The 20072-nt window shown below is 36.9% G+C and overlaps 1 protein-coding gene across 2 annotated transcripts in view; it reads left to right on the top strand.

The window, feature by feature from the left end:
- TSGA10 (testis specific 10) overlaps nt 1–19695 on the top strand; it is an 87738-nt gene extending 68043 nt beyond the window's left edge. For both annotated transcript variants that reach the window (XM_054586263.1, XM_054586256.1), the window contains 4 exons: nt 8941–9150; nt 17146–17348; nt 19256–19360; nt 19542–19695. In XM_054586263.1, coding sequence (XP_054442238.1) covers nt 8941–9150; nt 17146–17348; nt 19256–19360; nt 19542–19695 — 672 coding nt within the window. The remainder of the gene's footprint in view (nt 1–8940; nt 9151–17145; nt 17349–19255; nt 19361–19541) is intronic.
- Nucleotides 19696–20072: the final 377 nt, after the last annotated feature.

The following is a 20072-nucleotide window of genomic DNA, read 5'->3' as shown; positions in this document are numbered from 1 at the left end:
TTTCATCTTGCCTCTTATTGATAGTTTCTATGTCCTTTTTCATGCTGATATAGTTTGCAGTAAGTTCTTCATGGTTTCTCTCTAGTATTTGCTAATTCACTCTAGTATTTGCTAATTCACTTTGAGCTTACTGAGCTCATTCAGCTTCCTTAGAACCATTGTTTTGAACTCCATATATGATAGTTTACTTGCCTCTATTTTATTTAGTTCTCTTTCTGGGGATTCCTCCTTTCCTTTCAGTTGGGGGATGTTTCTTTTTCTTCCCATTATTTGTGAGACTCTTCTTTACTTCTGCTTCTTAAATTGATGTGTCTTGACTTCCTGTTTTATGGTGTGAACTTCTCTAGTAGGAGACCACTTTTTTTTTCTCTTTGTTTCTGTATCTGCCTCTGATATTGTCAGCTATTGACCCCATATGACCTGAGGTAGTCTTTAAGAGACTTCCAGGAATCTAATGTCTGTGTCTGTCTACTCCAGTTATTAATCTAGTCTCTCTGCCCTCAGTAGTCAGAGCAGGATGGTGTCCGTCATGTAGATAGGGCTATTGTGTCCTTTCACACTGCTACCACTAGGGGGAGTGGTTTTCCTGTGTAAGGTGGCTGCAGCCGCCTGCGGGAGGAGTCGGCACTGGGATACCCCGGCCACTCCCTCAGTTCTCTCTCCCCAGCGCCTCCGTCACCAGACCCTCTTCAAATGTCTCTAGATCACTCCACGTCCCCCACAGCCAGGCATCCACCATCTGTGACCAGTGCTCTGCACTCAGCACCCAGGCCTGCGCAGCACTGGGCCATGGCAGAGCCTACTGGGAGCGTAGCTATTGTGCCCTTTCCCACTTCTGCCACTGGGGGGAGTGGTCTGCCTGAGGAAGATGGCAGCTGCAAAATGGGGCGTGAGTCAGCACCGGACCCTGCCATCTACTTTCTCAGTTCTTTTTCCCAAGCCTCTTTCTCCACGCTCTCCTCAGGTCGCTCCAGCCCACTGTACCCCTGCCTCTGCTGGAGCCCAGGGAAAGTGGCTACCACTACAAATTTTTGCATTGGCCCTTTAAACAGCTCTTTGTGTCTCCAGCTGCCTGTCTCAGGCAGAGAGCACACTGCTGTTTTTCACAGCTGCATGTTTTCTGTGTACTTTTTGGGCTCTTGTGCTGTAGGCTGGAGATCCCCGCCTATGGTTCAGACCCTGCTCTTCTTGGCGGGGATCCAACTGACTGTTGAAATATCCCTCTGGCACTGCCGCCCTTGGGTGCCTGGTCCACCTTCTTGAGCCTCTACCGCACTCCTTACCAGTTAGGTTGTTCTGAAGCTGATTCCTCTCTGTCCAAGGTTTTAAGGCTCCTCTCTCACTATTTTTAAGTTGTTTTACATGTGATTTTCCACAATTTAGTTGTAATTGCAGACTGGTCCTGGGAAGAGGTCAGTGTAACTTCCACTCACTCCTCCACCATCTTGAAGTCCCCTCTCTTCTTTTGATGTCTAAATCTGCTGTTAAAACATAATTTGATAGATTATGTTTTATCTCCAAAAATTCCATTTGGTTCTTTTGATTGTGTTTCACTTTTCTTCTCTTTATTTTCCTTTTAAATCTTTGAACATATCAAATGCATTTTTTTTTTTTTTTTGGTGAATATATAATGTTTAATTGAAATCTCCATGGATAGAGAGGAAGCAAAAGGTACTAGGCTGAAGGGTGGCTGAGTAGGAATCTCTAGTGCAGGGTTTAGCAAATGATGGCCTGGTAGCCAAATTTGGCCATGGTCTATTTTCCTATGTCCCCTGAGTTAAGCCCGGTTTTTACACTTTTAAAGGATTGTAAAACAAACAAACAGAAAAAACCCACAAAAAACAGAAACAAAGACTGTATGATAGAGACTGCATGTGGCTAACAAAGCATAAATTAATCATCTGTTTCTTTACAGAAAAATCTTACTGACTCTCTTCTAGTGCCCTGGCTCCCTACCTGGGAGCTTTAGAAGCATACTTAGGACCAGGTCACGCTCTGGACCATTAGTAAAAATCTGAGGGGCGAGGCTCAGGAATGGGGTGATTCAATGTGCAGCCCAATTAGTATGAAAAGTCCTCCTACCCTGCTGGGACTATACCCTGAGAGCACCAAAACGCCAATACAAAAGAACCTATGCACCCCAATGTTCATAGCAGCACAATTTACAATAGCTAAGTGTTGGAAGCAACCTAAATGCCCATCAGTAGATGATTGGATCAAAAAATTATGGTACATATACACAATGGAATACTATGCAGCAGAAAGAAAAAAAGAACTACTAAACTTCGCGACAGCATGGATGGAACTGGAGAGCATCATGCTAAGCGAAATAAGCCAGGGGGCGAAAGACAAATACCGTATGATCTCACCTATAAGCGGAACCTAACCAACAATGCAAAGATGCAAGGAAAATATGACCAGCAACACTGAAAGGAAAAGAAATCAACAGAGACAAGAGGGAAGGGGGGGCAGGGAAAGGGAAGGGAAGGGGAAAGTCAAGGAACATATAGCAAGGACTCATGGACAAAACCAAAGGGGAAGAGGTGAGGGAGGGAAGGAGAGAGGGGGCAAGGAAAAGAGGTGGGGGGGAGCCAGAGACAAATGTATTTAAAAAGTAAATAAATTTTAAAAAAATTTTGAAAAGTATCAGCTAAAAATTCATAGAGGTTGTTCCTGTGGAAGGGGAAGAAGGACACAGAGAACTACTGCTTTTATAATAAGACTAGTAAAAACAATTTATGTGCATGTATAATATTGCCAAAAATAAACAGAAAAGATTGGGCATAGAAATTTATCAAGCAGCTAAATATCTCTAGAAATTTCCAGTGTCTGAAGTTGTTGCTGCCGGTGGTGGTGGTGGTGGTGTTATGGTGTGGTAGATCAAATGCATTTATGATAGCCGTTTTAATGTCCTTGTTTGCTAATTCCATCATTTCTGCCACATTTGCTTCTGTGTTTATTGACCTACCTTTCCCTTGATTATGGACCTCATTTTCCTTTTCTGGGCCCATTTAGTAAATTCTGATTGCATTCTGGACATTGTTAATTTTATATTGTTGAAAGCTGGATTTTAACAGGGTTGGGTTTATTTTGTCTAATTGTTAAGTTACTTGACATTCATATTATATTCCTGAGGATTGTTTATAAGCTCTTTAGGATAGCTTTAGAGTGGTATTTATTTTAGAGCAAATTTATTCCCACTGCTAAGGTATAACTTTCTTTGGGTCTCTATTGAATGCCTTGTATAGTCAATGAAGTATCGTAGTGTCTCCACTCTGGTTGATAAGATCTTAGTGAATCCTGACCTTGTGTAGGGAATGCTGATGAGTTATACATAAATGAATACTTTTAGGAAAATCCCATACATTAAAAAGAATTAAAATTGAATATGAAATAGACATGTAAATTAACTGTGATAAGGCGTTAAAAATATATAAGTGGTGGTCAAAATGATTAAATACCCTCAATGAAAGGGGATAACTGGAATTCTACTGACTTAAATTCTAGGCCCAAGGATAACAAAAATATAAATCAATATAGGACAGTTCTAGTTAAACTTTTTAGAGAAATCATTGTTTCTATGAATGACACTACTCAAATAGTACTTTTAGGGCCTAGTGCTATTAACCAATAAAATAATAGAAATCTAGAGTCGATGTAAAACTCACATAAGCCCTTTATATTTTAAATAACATAAAATGCTTCTAATTTTAGGCATTGTGTTTTAATTTCAATAATAGTGAAACTTCAGTTTGGTTTAAAATATTCCAGTGGGAAAATTTCTATGAATATTTAAGTGTTCATTAGATATATTGACTCTAAATGCATCCTCTATTCACTGAAATTCTAAATGATTCATGCTGAATATGCATAAACCTAAATACTGTCTGTGAGTATGTGTGTATAGCTGCATCTTAATATAATGTGAAGTTATATAATTGTACTCTGCAACAATTACTCCAATAATTAATAAATGACTAATTCCTAAAAAAATTAAAAAAAAATCCTGACCTCGTGTGAGATGTGGGAATTGTTTGGCTCACAATTTTCCTGGTAATTGTTCTTTACTAGAAATTTGGTCTTTACCTGGCCTCTTAGAGTTTCATCTGTGCATGCAGAGATTTCTTAAACTTCTCTGCATAGCACCCTTCTCTCTGGTGCTGCAGTTTACAAAGTCTAGCCACCTCAGCTTCCATGAACTCTGATCTTTATTTTTTGAACTCAGTGAGATCACTTGGACTGTGTTTTGGTTCTTTTCCCTGCATTGTGGTCCCAGATTTACCTTTAACAAGATGCTCTGGCAACCATAAGGTTCACCTTGTTTGTTTTCATTCCATTAGAAACCATAGTTCTGTGCTACCTGGTGTCCAAAGCCTGAAAACAGGTTTGCCCTCCTATATATCGTCCATTTTTTTCTGGTTGTTTGTGGCAACAGGGTAATTCAGACCTTGTTGTTCTCTCTTGTTTGGGTAATAGATATTTTAAAGCCTTTGTCTGCTAATATCATCATCTTTGTCATTTTTTGCATCTGTTTACATTAGCAGATTTTTATCCTGTTTGTGTGTCACATTTTCATGCATCTTTATGTGTCCAGTATATTTTAGCTGGGTACTAGACGTGAATTTTACTTTGTTGAACATTAGATTTTTTTTTTTTAAGAGTACTGGATTTGTTCTGACAGGCTGTTAAATTATTTGTGGATCAACTGATAATTTCAAGGTTGTTTTTAAGCTTTAATAGGGCAGGTATAAGGAAGCTTTTTCTCTAAGACTGGTTTAGCCCTACCATTAAAGTGCGTGATAGAGTTCTCTATTAAATACCCGGCCCAGATTGTTCATGAACAACTCTTCACTTTGGCAGGTTCAAACATTGATATTTCCCCAGCTGTTTATCAGCTGTGGGATTGTTTACTTTAGAGCTCTCCAATTGTTTTTTCTCAGGCTTCTGGAGTTTCTCCCTGTGTATTCATGGCTCAGTATTCAGCAACACTCTCAAGGAGACTTCTAGGCAAATTTCTGGTATCCTTTTTATGTAGATCTCTTATTTTTGGAACTTTCCCTGACATATTTCAGATGCTTATTTCTGTCTCCTCAATTCAGCAAAACTACTGTGCTCTCATTGAAGTTCCTCTCCTCAACCAGAGACTGGGAAGTGCCTCCAGACCGAAATCTGGGATGGTTACAGGGCTCATCTTGTTTTCCTTCTCTTGCTGCCTTGTTGTCCAATGACTAGAAGCAATCCTCCCTCCTTCCCTCCTTTTTTTCCTTCTTCTCTTCCTTCTTTTCTTCCTCCAACCCCCTTCTTCCTTCTCCCCCTCCCCCTTCTCTTGTCTCTCCTAATTTTCTAGTTTTTAACAGTAAGAGGATAAATTGAGTCCCAGTTAGACCTATTGTTGCTGGAAACAGAAGCACTATATATCTTTTTAAAAATCCTTTTTACCTCTTTGTTTCTAATAACAGTAATATAGCTTGATTTTTTAAAAATTCAATCTGAGAATATCTTTCTATTAACCAGTAGGATTAATCTATTTGTATTGGTTTGAATTACTGGCACAATTAAGTTTACTGTTACTGATTTATTTTTTACTTTCTGCTTGTCATGATTCTTTTGTGTTTCTTTTCTTTTATCTGTCTTGTCTGTGTTTGTTTTCTTCACACACTTTCTACCCTTACTGTTCATTGGTTTGGAAGTTATAGATTCTCAATCTATTCTTTTAGCAGTTAACATTGTAACACACACATTTAACAAAGTCTACTGTTAGTATCTCCAACCCTCCTCCTAAATAGTATGTGGTTTTAGGAATATTTGAAAATTGAATATTTTAATACCTTGCATACAAATGCATGTATGCTCTTTTATTTTCTCTCCTACACATTCACTAACCAATCTTTTATGATATTGTTGTAACTATTTTAATTTTACCCTGTTGTTTTAAATCTTTTTAAAAAATCATTAGTGTTTTTCTTAATCTTTAAGTTAATGTTTACTAGTATCCACCCATGTTTACAAAATTCTTCATCTTTGCTTCTTATATTTTGTTTCTTCCTTCTAAATTCATTTTCCTTTCCTCAAACTTTCTTTCTTTGATCTGTGAGTCAATTTCCTCAACTTTTGTTTTAAAATGGCTTTATTTTACTCTCACTCTCATATATTAGTTTAGCTGAATATAGAATTCCAGGTCGAGAGTTTATTTCCCTTGATAATGTTAAAATAATTATCTTTTGTTGTTGAGAAGTCTGTTTTCATTGTAATTGTCATTCTTTGTAAGTCTGTCTTTTGTCATTGGTTCCTTTTAAGGTATCCTCTCTTCTTTGTGTGTAGTCTCACTAATATATGTCTAGGTATGAATTTATTTTTTTGGAGGGGGTGGGGTCTTTGGTTTTGTTCCACCTTTTCAGTCAGAGTAACCATGCCTTTTATTGGTCTGGAAAAATTCTTAGATGTTATTTCTTTGACTCTTACTGCCTCCAAATTTACTGTCTCCTTTAACTTTTATAATGTACTTTTTGGATCTTCTAGACCAAATGTTTATCACTATTTTAATCATAGTTTTCATAAGTTTATCTCTCTGTGCTGTGATCTGTCTTCTAGTTCATTCTTCCCTCTTAAGCTGTACTAGTCTGTTCTTTGATCCATTCATTAATTTTTCATTTTTGTGACTTTTTCTTTCTTTCTTAAAGTCCTATTTAATTCTTCTTCATATAACTAGTCTTTTCAATTTTTCTTTAATGTCTTTAAAACTTTTAAGCATATTTTTCCATGCCTCCTAAAATACCTTGTTCAATAATTTGAAGTTCTAGAAGTTTGATCCTGCTATGTATTATTTTACTCTGACTCTCACTCATAGTGGCTTGTGTTCTCCACCATTTGACTCTAAATTCCTCATGAGAAGAACTCCCCCCCCTATAGAATCTTGCATGGCCAGGGAGATGGGTGAGCCTCTACAAAGGGACAAACTTTATGTTGATGTTTAGAATTTAAGATGGGTTATATAAAGTCTGACTTCAAAAATGGATAAAGTCAGACCTAAGGTTTTGATTTCTTACAGAAGACATTTTTTCCCCTTTCCAGAGATGAGGTCAAGATAAATTTCTGTCTGTATCTCTGTGAGGTTGAGTGAATTTGTTTCCCCCCTGGAGCCTTCTCTCAAGGGTCCCAGAATATAGAGGTCTTAGTTCCAGTTCTCCATTAATCCAAAATTCTTGTCTCCTGTCCTTGCTTGAATGTTAAAACACAAGCCATTTACTGTTAGTGGCTCTTTCTATCCCCAGCTTTTAGCCTTAGGCTTATTCATTTGCTTCCTGCTCTGGCCTTGTTTTCTCTTTGTTTTAGGCATGTGAGAATTTTTCTTTCTTTTATGCCAGCTTATCTATGAATTACAAAAATAATTTTTGTTCTGTTTTATCTTAGCCTTTAAGAGAAGGTTTTCTTCTTAATCACCTATCTTATTACAACCTGAAACATATAGAGTAATCATTCCAGAACACAAAACTGATCACATTACTTCCCTCTTTTAGACCTTTTAGTGGGTAACGACCTAATTTTTAACCCACTGACTGGGATCTGTCTTGTAAGTTTTGTATACCTTTTCAGTTGCAGTGCCTGTCGCTCCTCACTGTGATATGAGCTCTAGCCATACTAGCCTTTTTTCTCTTCTTGGAGCCTATCATTTTCCGTCCCCTGACACAGCCCTTAGTGCCAAAGCTTTGCACTTAGCATTTATTCCTGACTTGAAAAGATGCTCTCCCCAATACATACTCTTCATATCTATTCACCTTTCAAATCTCATTCAGCTCAGCTGTCATTTGCTCAGGAAATCCTTTCCTGACTTCCCTGACTCTCTCAGTTTAGGTCATTCCTTTTTTATACATTTTTTTTTTCTCTAGAAGTATTTGCTTAATATGTATTAATGTATTCATCTGTATGATTATTTAATTGATTTATGACTCCCCCCTAGTTGAAGTTTTTTGAGAGCAGAGACTACTTCCTGTATCATTGGATATGCATCTAGGTACATTGACTGGCACGTAGAATATATTCAATAAGTATAGAATGGATGGATAAGTGCGTAAATGTATGGATAAAAAATTATTTAAAGAACAAATGAGAAATAGAGTGAGGGAGGAAGGGAAGAAGAAAGTTAAGAGTGAATTGTGGCCAAATAATTTATTCCAGGAGCAATTTTTTTGTGCTTTGTATTTGCAAAATTTGTAAAAATAGAAAATGTCTACATTTGCTTCACAGTTCTGTTATCTTCACATAATAGCAAATACTTTTCTGTAGGTGGCAGTGTACTTACATAAAACATTTTTTTTTCCTGAAAAATAGGGGCGTTTATATTGAAAAAGGGCCGTTTGAACACATTTATATAACTTGAATCGCACCATTTTTAAAACATACTCTTATCACTCATAAAGTAGATTTATTAATTTATACTTGCCCAGAGTATTTTTCCCCCCAGATATTAGTAAGTGCTAGAGAGTTATCAGTCTTCATTTTATGATATTACGGTCAATATCAGCATGCCTTTCAAGAATTGAAAAATGGGTATTGTGGGTGAAATAGTGGCCTATGTTTTGTTTGTCACTTTGTTGTTTAAGACAATGATAATACTTATATTGTAGAATAATTGTAACTGTGACAAATACAGACAAATATAGACCAAACGTGTGTATCTCAGCCAGCTGTGAGGCTGAGACTTTTAAGTGGAAAAAGTTGTTTTCCAAATATGATCATTTGAGTACCTTACCCGTAGATTTTATGTATATAAATTGAAACCCAAATTTATGTTTCCCGGAGTGTTTTACACATATTTTACTACCTGTATCATCTAAAGCTCCTTATAATGTAAGTGTACCTTCATTAAAAGATGTGTCCCATTTTGTGTTCCATGTCATAGTTTTTTTCCAACTTAAAAAAATAATAATTTTGTTTTTGCAGCACTTAAATGCAGAAAGGTCTTACAAGTCCCAGATTTCTACCTTACATAAATCTCTTGTAAAGATGGAAGAGGAGCTTCAGAAGGTTCAGTTTGAAAAAGTGTCTGCCCTTGCAGACTTGTCTTCCACAAGGGAACTCTGTATTAAACTTGACTCAAGCAAAGAACTTCTTAATCGACAGCTGGTTGCTAAAGATCAAGAAATTGAAATGGTATGTGATGCATTTAAAATTTTTTAAAAAATATTTCTATTACTATAAAATTACTACAAGTTTAGAAAAACAAGTTCTTTTTTGAAATAAAATACTACATCAAGCCCTGTCTTTCACCTTTTGTATTTTTAAGTCCAAGAGATTAATTTGACAGGTGTATTCCAACAACTCAAGTATGTAACAGAAATCTTCCTTTGAGTATTTAATTTACATTTACTTTGGCCAGAGGAATGATAAATCAAATTTACCTACCAATAACTAAAGAACCACAGGTTGAGGTTTATCCAGCTAAATTATAACTTTGATGACATTCTTCTAAGCTAAACTTATTTACTAATTGGGTTCTTTTGAACTGTAATTCAGTTGATTACTGTGTTCCTGAAGTCATGCTTGCCACTGTGAATATAACATTCAAAAGATACAGGCTCCTGTCCTCAAGGAACTTTTGGTATTGACATACAAATAATTTAGGATGAATGATTTACTAGGAAGAGATACTCAAGGTTTTAGAGAAGGAGTTTCTATTCAGCCTGTTAGTGTCAGGTAGGAGTTCACAAGGAGTGCACAATGAGCACAGAAGAGATGAGGCTGGTTCATTCAGTGGGAGCAATAAAACAGGGAATGTATGGAGGTGAAAATGAATTCTTGAGGGAAGAGTAAGTAATTTTTTTTCCTTTTCTTTTTTAAAATAATTTTTATATCATGTTTATTCTATTACAGTTGTCTCAATTTTTCCCCCTTTACTCCCCTCCACCCATCACCCCCACCTCTGCTTCCATAGTCAATTCCTACTCTGTTGTCCATGTCTATGAGTCATTCATACATGCTCTTTGTCTAGTCCCTTCCCCTTCTTTCCCCCATTGTCCTCTTTCCCCATCCCTTCTGGTCACTTTCAGTCTGCTCCATGTTTCCATGCCTGTGGTATATTTTGTTCATTAGTTTATTTTGTTGAATAGAGTCCACTTATAGGTGAGACCATATGGTATTTCTCTTTCACCAACTGGCTAATTTCATTTAGCATAATATTCTCCAGTTCCATCCATGCTGTCACAAGAGGTAGGAGTTCCATCTCTCCCTTCCTTCCTCCCTTTCTTTCTCTTTCTTTTTGTTTTTTATTCTTAAATGCAGATTGATTTTATTTTTTTAAATGTCAAAGTTAATTATAAGATATTAAAAAATTTAAAACTATTCTAAAGTCTCAACAATTAAAACAACATGACACCAGCACAGAAATAATCAAGTAGATCAATGAAATAAAATGAAAATTCTAGAGACAAACATATATCTGTCTAACAATGCAATATATGATTCAATTGATATTTCAAATCAATGGGGAAAATAAGGCTTATTTAACAAATAAGGTGCATGGACCACTATCACTTGATATCATACAAATATAGAGCGCTGTTTCACACATTATACAAGAAATATTCAGGTGAGTTAAAAATCAATATGTAAAATCTAAGGAGTTTTAGGAGAAAATACAAAATTACATTTTTCTACCCCAAAGTGAAATATTCAAACCCAGAAGCTATAAAATAAAATACTGACAATATGACTATATTAAACATTTAAGACTATATAGTAATATACATATAAAAAAATTAAAGGGCAAGTATTAGAATGGGAAAGTATTTGCCACACATCTAAAAAAGGGTTAATAGTTTTTTGGGGGTTTTTTTTTGGGGGGGGTTAATAGTTTTTTGTTTTGTTTTAAGGGAAAATATTCTACAAACCTCTAATCAATAAATACATAAAGAATACCAAAAAGTCATTTAAAACGTTTTAAAAATAATAGAAATAGGCAAGAAATCTATAAAAATAGGTTTATTTTCAACAAATAATAAAGGAACAATTAAAATAACACATCATTATCACAATCAGATTAATATGTATTAAAAAATATTGGCACTGTCAAGTATTTGCTACTGTGAAAGGAACTCGGTATTCATAGACTCTTTTTCTTCATGTTAAAGCAGTCCCTTTAGCATATTTTACAGTGCTGGTTTGGTGGGGGTGTATTCTTTTAGCCTTCTCTTGTCTGGGAAATTCCTTATTTTGCCTTCCATTTTAATTGAGAGCCTTGCTGGGTAGAGCAGTCTTGGTAACAGGCCTTTGCTTTTCATGACTTGGAATATTTCTTGCCATTCCCTTCTGGCTTGCAGTGTTTCTGTTAAGTCAGCTGCTAGCCATATTGGGACTCCCTTATATGTTACTACCTGTTTCTCCCTTGCTGCCTTTAGGATTCTCCCTTTGTCTTTGATACTTGCCATTTTCATGATGATGTGTCTTGGAGTGGGCCTTGTTAGGACCCTCTGTGCTTCCTGGACTTGTGTGACTTTTTCTCTCCTTCAATTAAGGAAATTTTCCATCATGACTTTTTCAAACAGGTTCTCTATCCCTTGCTCCGCTTCTTCTCCTTTGGTATCCCTATTATATGGATATTATTGCATTTCGGGTTGTCCTGCATTTCCCAAAATGACCCTTCATTCTTTTTCAGTCTTTGTTCATTTTCTTGCTCTTTCTGGGAGCTTTATTCTACCTTGTCCTCCAGCTCGCTGATTCAATCCTCCGCTTCATCTAGCTTGCTTTTGATTTCTTCTACTGTGTTATTCAATTCAGAAATTGTGTTCTTCATTTCCTCTTGTCTCTTATTGATAGTTTCTATGTCCTTTTTCATGTTGATACAGTTTGCAGTAAGTTCTTCATGGTTTCTTTGTTAATTCTCTCTGAGCTCATCGAGCTTCCTTAGAACCGTTGTTTGGAACTCAATATCTGATAGTTCCCTTGCCTCTATTTCATTTAGTTCTCTTTCTCGGGATTCCTCCGTACCCTTAAAGTGGGGGTATTTCTTTTTCTTCCCATTATTTGTGAGACTCTTCTTTGCTTCTGCTTCTTAAATTGATCTGTCTTGATTTCCTGGCTTTGTGGTGTGAACTTCTGTGGTAGGAGACCACTGTTTTTACTTTCTGGATCTGCCTCTGATGGTGTCAGATGTATTCCCTGTCTGACCTTAGGCAGCCTGTTCCAGGATCCAGGAATCTACTGTCTGTGGCTGTCTCCTTCAGCTGTTAATCTAGTCACTCTGTATTCAGCAGGCTGGCTTAGACAGCCTATGGTGGGGCGGAGTCCCTCCTAGTGGCGGGGTTATTGGGTCCTCTCACACTGCTTCCACTCAGGGGAGTGGTCTCTGCCTGAGCCAGATGGCTGCTTCCGTATGGGGGGAAGAGTCAGCACTGGGATCCCACCAGCTACTCTCACTGTTCTCTCCCCAAAGTCTCCATCCCCAGTCTCTCCTCAATTGTTTCTAGACCACTCTGCATCCTCTTTAGCCAGGGATCTACTGTCTGTGGCTGCCACTCTGCACTCAGCAGGCGGCTTTGACAGCAAAAGGAGGGGTGGAATCCCACCTGAGAGTGGGGCTTTTGGGTGCTCTGACACTGCTGCTCAGGGGGAGTCATCTCTGCCTGAGCAAGATGGCTGCTGCCACATGGGGGATGAGTCAGCACTGGGATCCTGCCAGCCACTCTCTCAGTTCTCTCTCGAAAGCCTCATTCCCCACTCTCTCCTCAGGCATCTCTAGCCCACTCTGCCCCTGCCTTTGCTGGAGACCAGGGTAATTGGCTGCACATAAAAATTTATGCTTTGGTCCTTTAAACAGCTCTGAGTCTACAGACACCTGTCTCTGACAGAGAGCAACCCTTCCACTTTTCACATCTGGCTGTTTTATGTGTACTTTTTGGGCTCTGTAGGCTGGAGATCCCCGCTTTTGGTTTAGACCCCATTCTTTTCAGGGGGATCCAACTGGTCCTTTCAATATCCTTCTGGTGCTGCCACCCATGGGCGCCCCGCCTGCCTTCTTGAGTCTCTACCACACTTCTTACCAGTTAGATTGTGTTAAAGCTGATTCTTCTTTCTCCAAGGTTATGAGTCTCCTCCTTCGCTATCGTTCAGTTGTTTGTTTCAGGTGATTTCTCCACAATTTAGTTGTAATTCCAGATTGGTCCTGGGAGGAGATCAGTGTGACTTCCATTCACTCCCCAGCCATCCCTCTTTGTAGTGTCCTCCTTTGTCTCTTACTGTAGCTTTGGTTTCAAAGTCTATTTTGTCAGATATAGGTATTACTACCCCAGCTTTTTTTTTCCTTTCCATTTGCATGAAATATCTTTTCTGTTTCTTTACTTTTAGTCTATGTCTGTCTTTTTTCTGAGGTGCATCTCTTGGAGTTAGTTTATATATGGGTCTCATTTTCTTATCTGTTCACCTATCCTGTGTCTTTTTGGGGGGCATTTAAACCACTTCTATTTAAGGGGATTATTGTTAGATATATATTTTGCACCATATTTTTGTTAGGCTATTTTCCTCTGCTTTTTTTTTCCTTCTCTTTTTCTTTTTCTCCTTCTTAAAGCAAGCCCTTTAACATTTGTTGCAGTAGTGGTTTGGTGTTAACAAAAACTCCTTTAGCTTTTTCTTGTCCAAGAAGCTCCTTTTTTCTCCTTTGATTTTAAATGATAGCCTCGCTGGATAAAGTTGCTTTGGTAGGTCCTTGCTCTTCACCATCTTGAATATTTCATTACATTCCATTCTGGCCTGAAATGTTTCTGTTCAGAAATCAGATGACAGTCTAATTGGTTCTCCCTTTTAAGTAACTACTTGCTTTTCTCTCACAGCTCTTAGGATTCTCTCCCTGCCTTTAAGGTTTCTCATTTTAATTATAATGTATCTTGGTGAAGGCCTCTTTGGGTCCAACTTGTTTGGGACTTCCTGAGCTTCCTGGACTTGTGTGTCTTTTTCTTCGTCAGATCAGGGAAGTTTTCAATCATTATTTCTTCATATAGGTCCTTGATCCCTTGCTCACTCTCCTTCCTGTATTCCCATGATACAGATGTTGTTACTCTTCATGTTGTCCAAAATGTTTCTTAAGCTTTCCCCATTTTAAATTTTTTCTTTCTTTTTGTTGTTGTCTACTTTCTTTTATTATAAACACATTGCATAAGGCTTTGTGGAAAATTTGTAAAATATTAAAAGTCTGAAGAAGAAAAAACTCTTCCATCCTTCTACCACCCAAGGAATGCCATCACCATTAACATTATCATGTCTACTGTCTTTTATTTTTTATTTTATTTATTTTTATTTTTTAATATATATTTTGATTATGCTATTAGTTGTCCCATTTTTTCTCCCATTTATTCCCCACTGCCCTGCACCCTCCCTCCCACTAGCTCTTCCCATCCTCAGTTCATGTCCATGGCTCATATATATAAGTTCTTTGGTTTCTCCATTTCCTACACTATTCTTAACCTCCCCTTGTCTATTTTATACCTATCAATTATGCTTCTTATTCCCTGTTCCTTTTCTCCTATTCTTCCCCCTGCCCCCTCCCCACTGATAACCCTCCATGGGATCTCCATTTCTGTGATTCTGTTCCTGTTCTAGTTGTTTTCTTAGCTTGTTTTTGTTTTTGTTTTGTTTTTAAGTTCAGTTGTTGATAGTTGTGAGTGTGTTGTCATTTTGCTGTTCATAGTTTTGCTCTTCTTCTTTTTCTTAGATAAGTCCCTTGAACATTTCATATAATAAGGGCTTGGAGATGGTGAACTCCTTTAACTTGACCTTATCTTGGAAGCACTTTATCGGCCCTTCCATTCTAAATGACAGCCTTGCTGGATAGAGTAATCTTGGGTGTTTGTAGGTCCTTGCCTTTCATGACTTTGAATACTTCTTTCCAGCCTCTTCTTGCCTGCAATGTTTCTCTTGAGAAAACAGCTGGTAGTCTTATGGGAACTCCTTTGTAGGTAACTGTCTCTTTTTCTCTTGCTGCTTTTAAGATTCTCTCCTTATCTTTCATCTTGGAGAATGTACTTATGATGTGTCCTGGTGTGTTCCTTGGGTCCAATTTCTTTGGGATTCTCTGAGCTTCCTGGTCTTGCATGTATAGTTCCTCTCCAGATTGGGGAAGTTTTCCTTCCTTATTTTTTCAAGTAAGTTTCCAATTTCTTGCTCTTGCTCTCCTCCTTCTGGCACCCCTATGAATCAGATGTTGGAATGTTTAAAGTTGTCCCAGGGGTTCCTAAGCCTCTCCTCATTTTCTTCAGTTCTTGTTTCTTCATTCTGTTCCGGATGAATGTTTATTTCTTCCTTTTGTTCCATATTGTTGATTTGAGTCCTGGTTTCCTTCCCTTCACTGTTGGTTCCCTGTATATTTACTTTCTTTTACTTTGCATAGCCTTCACTTCTTCCTCTGTTTTGCAACCATACTCAATCATTTCTGTGAGCATCCTGATTGCCAGTGTTTTGAACTCTGCATCTGATAGATTGGCTATCTCCCCATCACTTAGTTCTTTTTCTGGAGCTCTGGTCTGTTCTTTCATTTGGGCCATGTTTCTTTGTCTCAGTGCACCTGTTATGTTGTAATTGGCAGAAGCTTAGGTATTCACCAGGGTGGAGCAACCCTGTTGGATGTGTTTTGGTGTTGTATGTGGGGGAGGGGTCAGAGAGGGAAAAATGCCTCTTGCTCATCTCTCTCTGACTTTCAGTCACTTCCCACAAGCAGATTGTGCCCTTTCAGGTGCCAATTCCCAGGTGCATGTGCTTGTGTACTTTCCAGGACCCCTGGGGTCTCTCCAACAAACTCTTCTGTGAGGTTGGGAGTTTTTATGCTACCATAAAACCCATTGGTTTTTACAGCCAGAGATTATGAGTGTTTATTTTCCTGGTGCTGGAACCCTGGGTTGCATGGTCTATCTGACTCCCCAGTTGTTCCTTCTGACTTATCCACACATGAATATGGGACCCCCAGTCTGCCAGCTGCCACCTCGCCCTCCTGGTCCATCATCTTGCCATGCATCCTTTTTGCCCGGCTTCCCGCCTTTGCCCCTCCTACCAGTGTGAGTGAATGTTTCTTCTTTAACTCCTTGGTTGTCAGACTTCCATACAGTTCAGTTTTCTGGCAGTTCTGGTTGGTTTTTGTTTTTAATTTTGTTTTTGTCCTTTTGTTTGTGCAAGGAAGCAAAGTATATCTATCTATGCCTCTACCTTGGCCAGAAGTCCAAAAAGGTGAATATTTTCAAAGTTAAGAAACTCTGGACTAGAACTAGTAACTTGTTTTAATTTATATTTCTTTGATTATTCATAAAGATACATTTTTATGTGTTTACTAATGAGTTATATTTTGTAAATTTTCTGTTCACGTCTCATCAATTTGTATGAATTCCTTATATTAGTAAGATATTAACTTTTTATTTACTGTTTATTTTCTTCCAACTGTTTCCTTGTAAATTTTAAGTTTATATTGACTATCAATGTGTTTTTATTTGGTCAGACATCATATGTTAATTATATCTAGTCTGGAAGATTCCCCTATCTGCCTATCCCTCCTCCAATAATTTCATTTTTATTAAATTCTTCTTTCTTAGAGTTTTATCTTTTTACATTTAATTTTTTAAAATGCATATGTAATATGTAATGTGAGATAATTTTATGAATAATTTTTTTCTAAATAGTGATGTCTGGTTTTCTTCCATTTGAAGAAATACTTGGCTTACTAAATGTATCCCAAGTTCAAGATAACCTTCAGAAAATGAAGCTTTACAAGGGTTTATGCTAGAAAGGGAATGCATAATGTCTGCTTATCTTCCTTAACGATGGAGTGCAATGTAGTTAGGTGTTCCTAATTTGCCTAATTCAGTACAAAACAGAATCACAGATATCACCATATCCATCTTGCAGAAGTTTATAAATAAATATCAAAGCTGGAATGGGAAATTGTTTGCAATTTTGGATTAATAACTCATTACTTATTAATGAATATTCTGATATAATCAAAGAGTTGGGGAAAGTGATACTGTGTGTGTGTATTTAGTAAGAAAGACAATATTTCTAAAGAAATTAAAAGCAGTTGTTAGTTTATAACATAATACAGAAATTTTATGAATATCTGATTGTCTATCAGTAAAATGAATGAGTGAGAATAAGTATAGATATCTTCCTATTGTACAGATGGAGAATGAATTAGATTCTGCTCGTTCTGAAATAGAACTCCTCAGGAGTCAGATGACAAATGAGAGAATCTCGATGCAGAATCTAGAAGCTCTGCTGGTGGCCAATCGAGACAAAGAATATCAGTCTCAGATAGCACTTCAAGAAAAAGAATCTGAAATTCAGCTTCTTAAAGAACACCTTTGTTTGGCAGAAAATAAAATGTGAGTTGGTTAGCAATATAATGACAAAGTCATGTTTCTTAAATTTTTGGTACTTTATGTTAGTAGAATTTTAAAGCTGGAATTTATATAATTTAAGTGTCCATAATTTGCCATTAATTAAACTGAGGACCAGAAATATTGTAATTTGCCTAAGATTTAGTACTTACTTCCATTATCTGTTTAGCTAAATTGATTTAAATTTAAGTTTAATCATCTGTTGATTGTTCCCAATAGAGCTTTGGATATATAGGATGTCCGAATATTGCTCTTAGGAAATATTATAACCAAATTAGAAAAAACCCTTCTGAAACCAGAAGAATTTTTCCATATATGTACCCACATGGTATTGCTACCTAATCTTTCCATTTGTCACTCAGTATTTCCTTATGTACCTATAATTGTACATACTAGGTACCTGAAAGAACTCCTGCATCCACAGAATACTAAAGACTTCCCTTAAAGTATTGATTTTTGCTTATTTATTTATTTACTTACTTAAATTTATTAATTTGCTATACTTATTTTATTATTGAATTTATTGGGGTGACAGTCGTTAACAAAATTTTATAGGTTTCACATGCACAGTTCTACAACACATTGTCTGTACTCTGTATTGTGTGTTCACCATCCCAAGTAAAGTCTCCGTTTTTCACCATTTATCTCTCCGTACCCTCCTCCACCACCCCTCACCCTCTTTCCCCAGGCAATCGCCACTCTGTTGTCCCTGACTATGAGGGCTTCTTCCTTGAGAATCCCTAGCACCGTTAGCAACTTATTACGTGACCTTAGTGGGAAGATTAGGTAGAAATGCCTACCTGGCTAGTGAATATTCTATTATTAAACTTGATCACCTCTCACAAAAAATTAAAGAGGCCCCGTAGCCTCTATTCTTATCTGTCTCATTTATAACACTTTTTCATCCGGCCTCAACTCTGCCCTCCTGTCTGAGCTTGGGACCTGGGGAAGGATTGGAATCACAGTATCAGGAATCAGCCACTCTTAGGCGCCGCATACTAAGCAAAGTCTGAAAAGCCAGTTTCTTCAGAAACTTTTTTCTGGTTATGTCAGCTGTCACTGAGTCATTCTTTTTAGTCAACACAACTGGCCTCTTGTGATACCTTCAACCAGTTTTGCAAGATCACTTTCTCAAGCTGGTAGGTGGAAATCTGCCTTAGTGAAGTATAACAAAATTCCCACCTTAAAGTGTACATTCTGTTTTAGACCAGCTAATAAGTACAATCTCTTAGAATTGGTAAACATGATTAACTTTTTTGTTGTTAGTCTCTAAGTTTAGATTTCAGTAGCCTATAATGCAGTCGCAGCAGAGAGGATAGAGTGTTCTGTACAAGCAGCATTAATCTCAGTCATAATCATCCCTATGATAGTATGCCTTGCTACAGGGTTTTTGTAGCATTGTTTAGCCCTAAAGAAGATCCCATTAAATTGAAGAGAGTGTACAGGTATATCAAATTTAATTGCAAACTATATGTAAAACACTTCCTTGATTTAATATATATAACTGATCATATTAATCATGGTACTAGTACATTCCAGTTTTGATTATTTGGTTATACTATTACTTTGCATATAATACTTCAAAATTCTTTTATAAAAATAATTTGCAGTAAATATATAATATATAATATATACAGATAGTAGATAATATTCATGAAAACACAGGGAAACTGACACAGAGAAGGTTGATTGAATGTGACTGGCACAGCTTAAGCTTTTCAAGTAGGCTACTTTGTACATTTACTACATCTAAAACTGGCATATACATCCATAAAAATCACAATTTGGCTGGAGTCCAGCTGAACAAATTGTCAACATGGTTCAGTGTACCCCAGGAGTCCTAGACATATTTTAAGTTTAATCAACTGTCACTCTTGTATTCTTTTACACAGGGCCATCCAGAGTAGAGATGTGGCCCAGTTCAGAAATGTTGTAACACAGCTGGAAGCTGATTTAGACATTACCAAAAGACAACTAGGAACAGAGCGCTTTGAGAGGTAAGTTGGTCTCTATGCAATATTTAGCCCGGGAAGCATTGCTTCTTAGATAGCAACAGATTTTGATTATTTATGATGGCTAAGTTTTAAAGTATGAATTGAACTTCAGTTTTATGACAGTGTTAATAATGTCACTGGGTATAAAGTTTAAAAACATCTCTTTTAAACTTTTTTGCTTTAGGGAGAGGGCTGTGCAAGAACTTCGTCGCCAGAATTATTCAAGTAATGCTTATCATTTGAGCTCTACAATAAAGCCAAATACAAAATGTCATTCACCGGATCGTGCTCACCATCGATCTCCTGACCGAGGCCTAGATCGATCACTAGAAGAGTGAGTGGTTTAAGGATCCTTCTGTGGGACCATATAGTAATATATACAGTGAATATTTGAGGGTGTAAGGAAACTCGGTGACAGTTTATCATTAATAGTGCTGTTTAAACATGATTAGATATGTAGATATGTTCACATAAAGTAAAGCATTTTGATAACTATTTTTATATAAATATTCTAAAATGAAAAATCTGTATCTGTTTACATAAATTATATTTTTAAAGTTTGATTTTCTTATTAATTTTTAAGTTTAATAAATAAATTTAATTAACTTATTAACTTTGATTGGTAAAATATTGGTTAATTTTTATAGCACAAAAAATATCTATGCTCTAGGAAAGATAATTTTTTAGGGGCAATATTTTAGATATATTCCTATAT

This window comes from Pteronotus mesoamericanus, unplaced genomic scaffold (assembly GCF_021234165.1).
Source record: "Pteronotus mesoamericanus isolate MK-2021 breed Mesoamerican mustached bat unplaced genomic scaffold, CSHL_Meso_final contig_121, whole genome shotgun sequence".
NCBI lineage: Eukaryota > Metazoa > Chordata > Mammalia > Chiroptera > Mormoopidae > Pteronotus > Pteronotus mesoamericanus.
The sequence above is the reverse complement of the archived record's forward strand: the minus strand, read 5'-3'. Positions and strand labels throughout refer to the sequence as shown.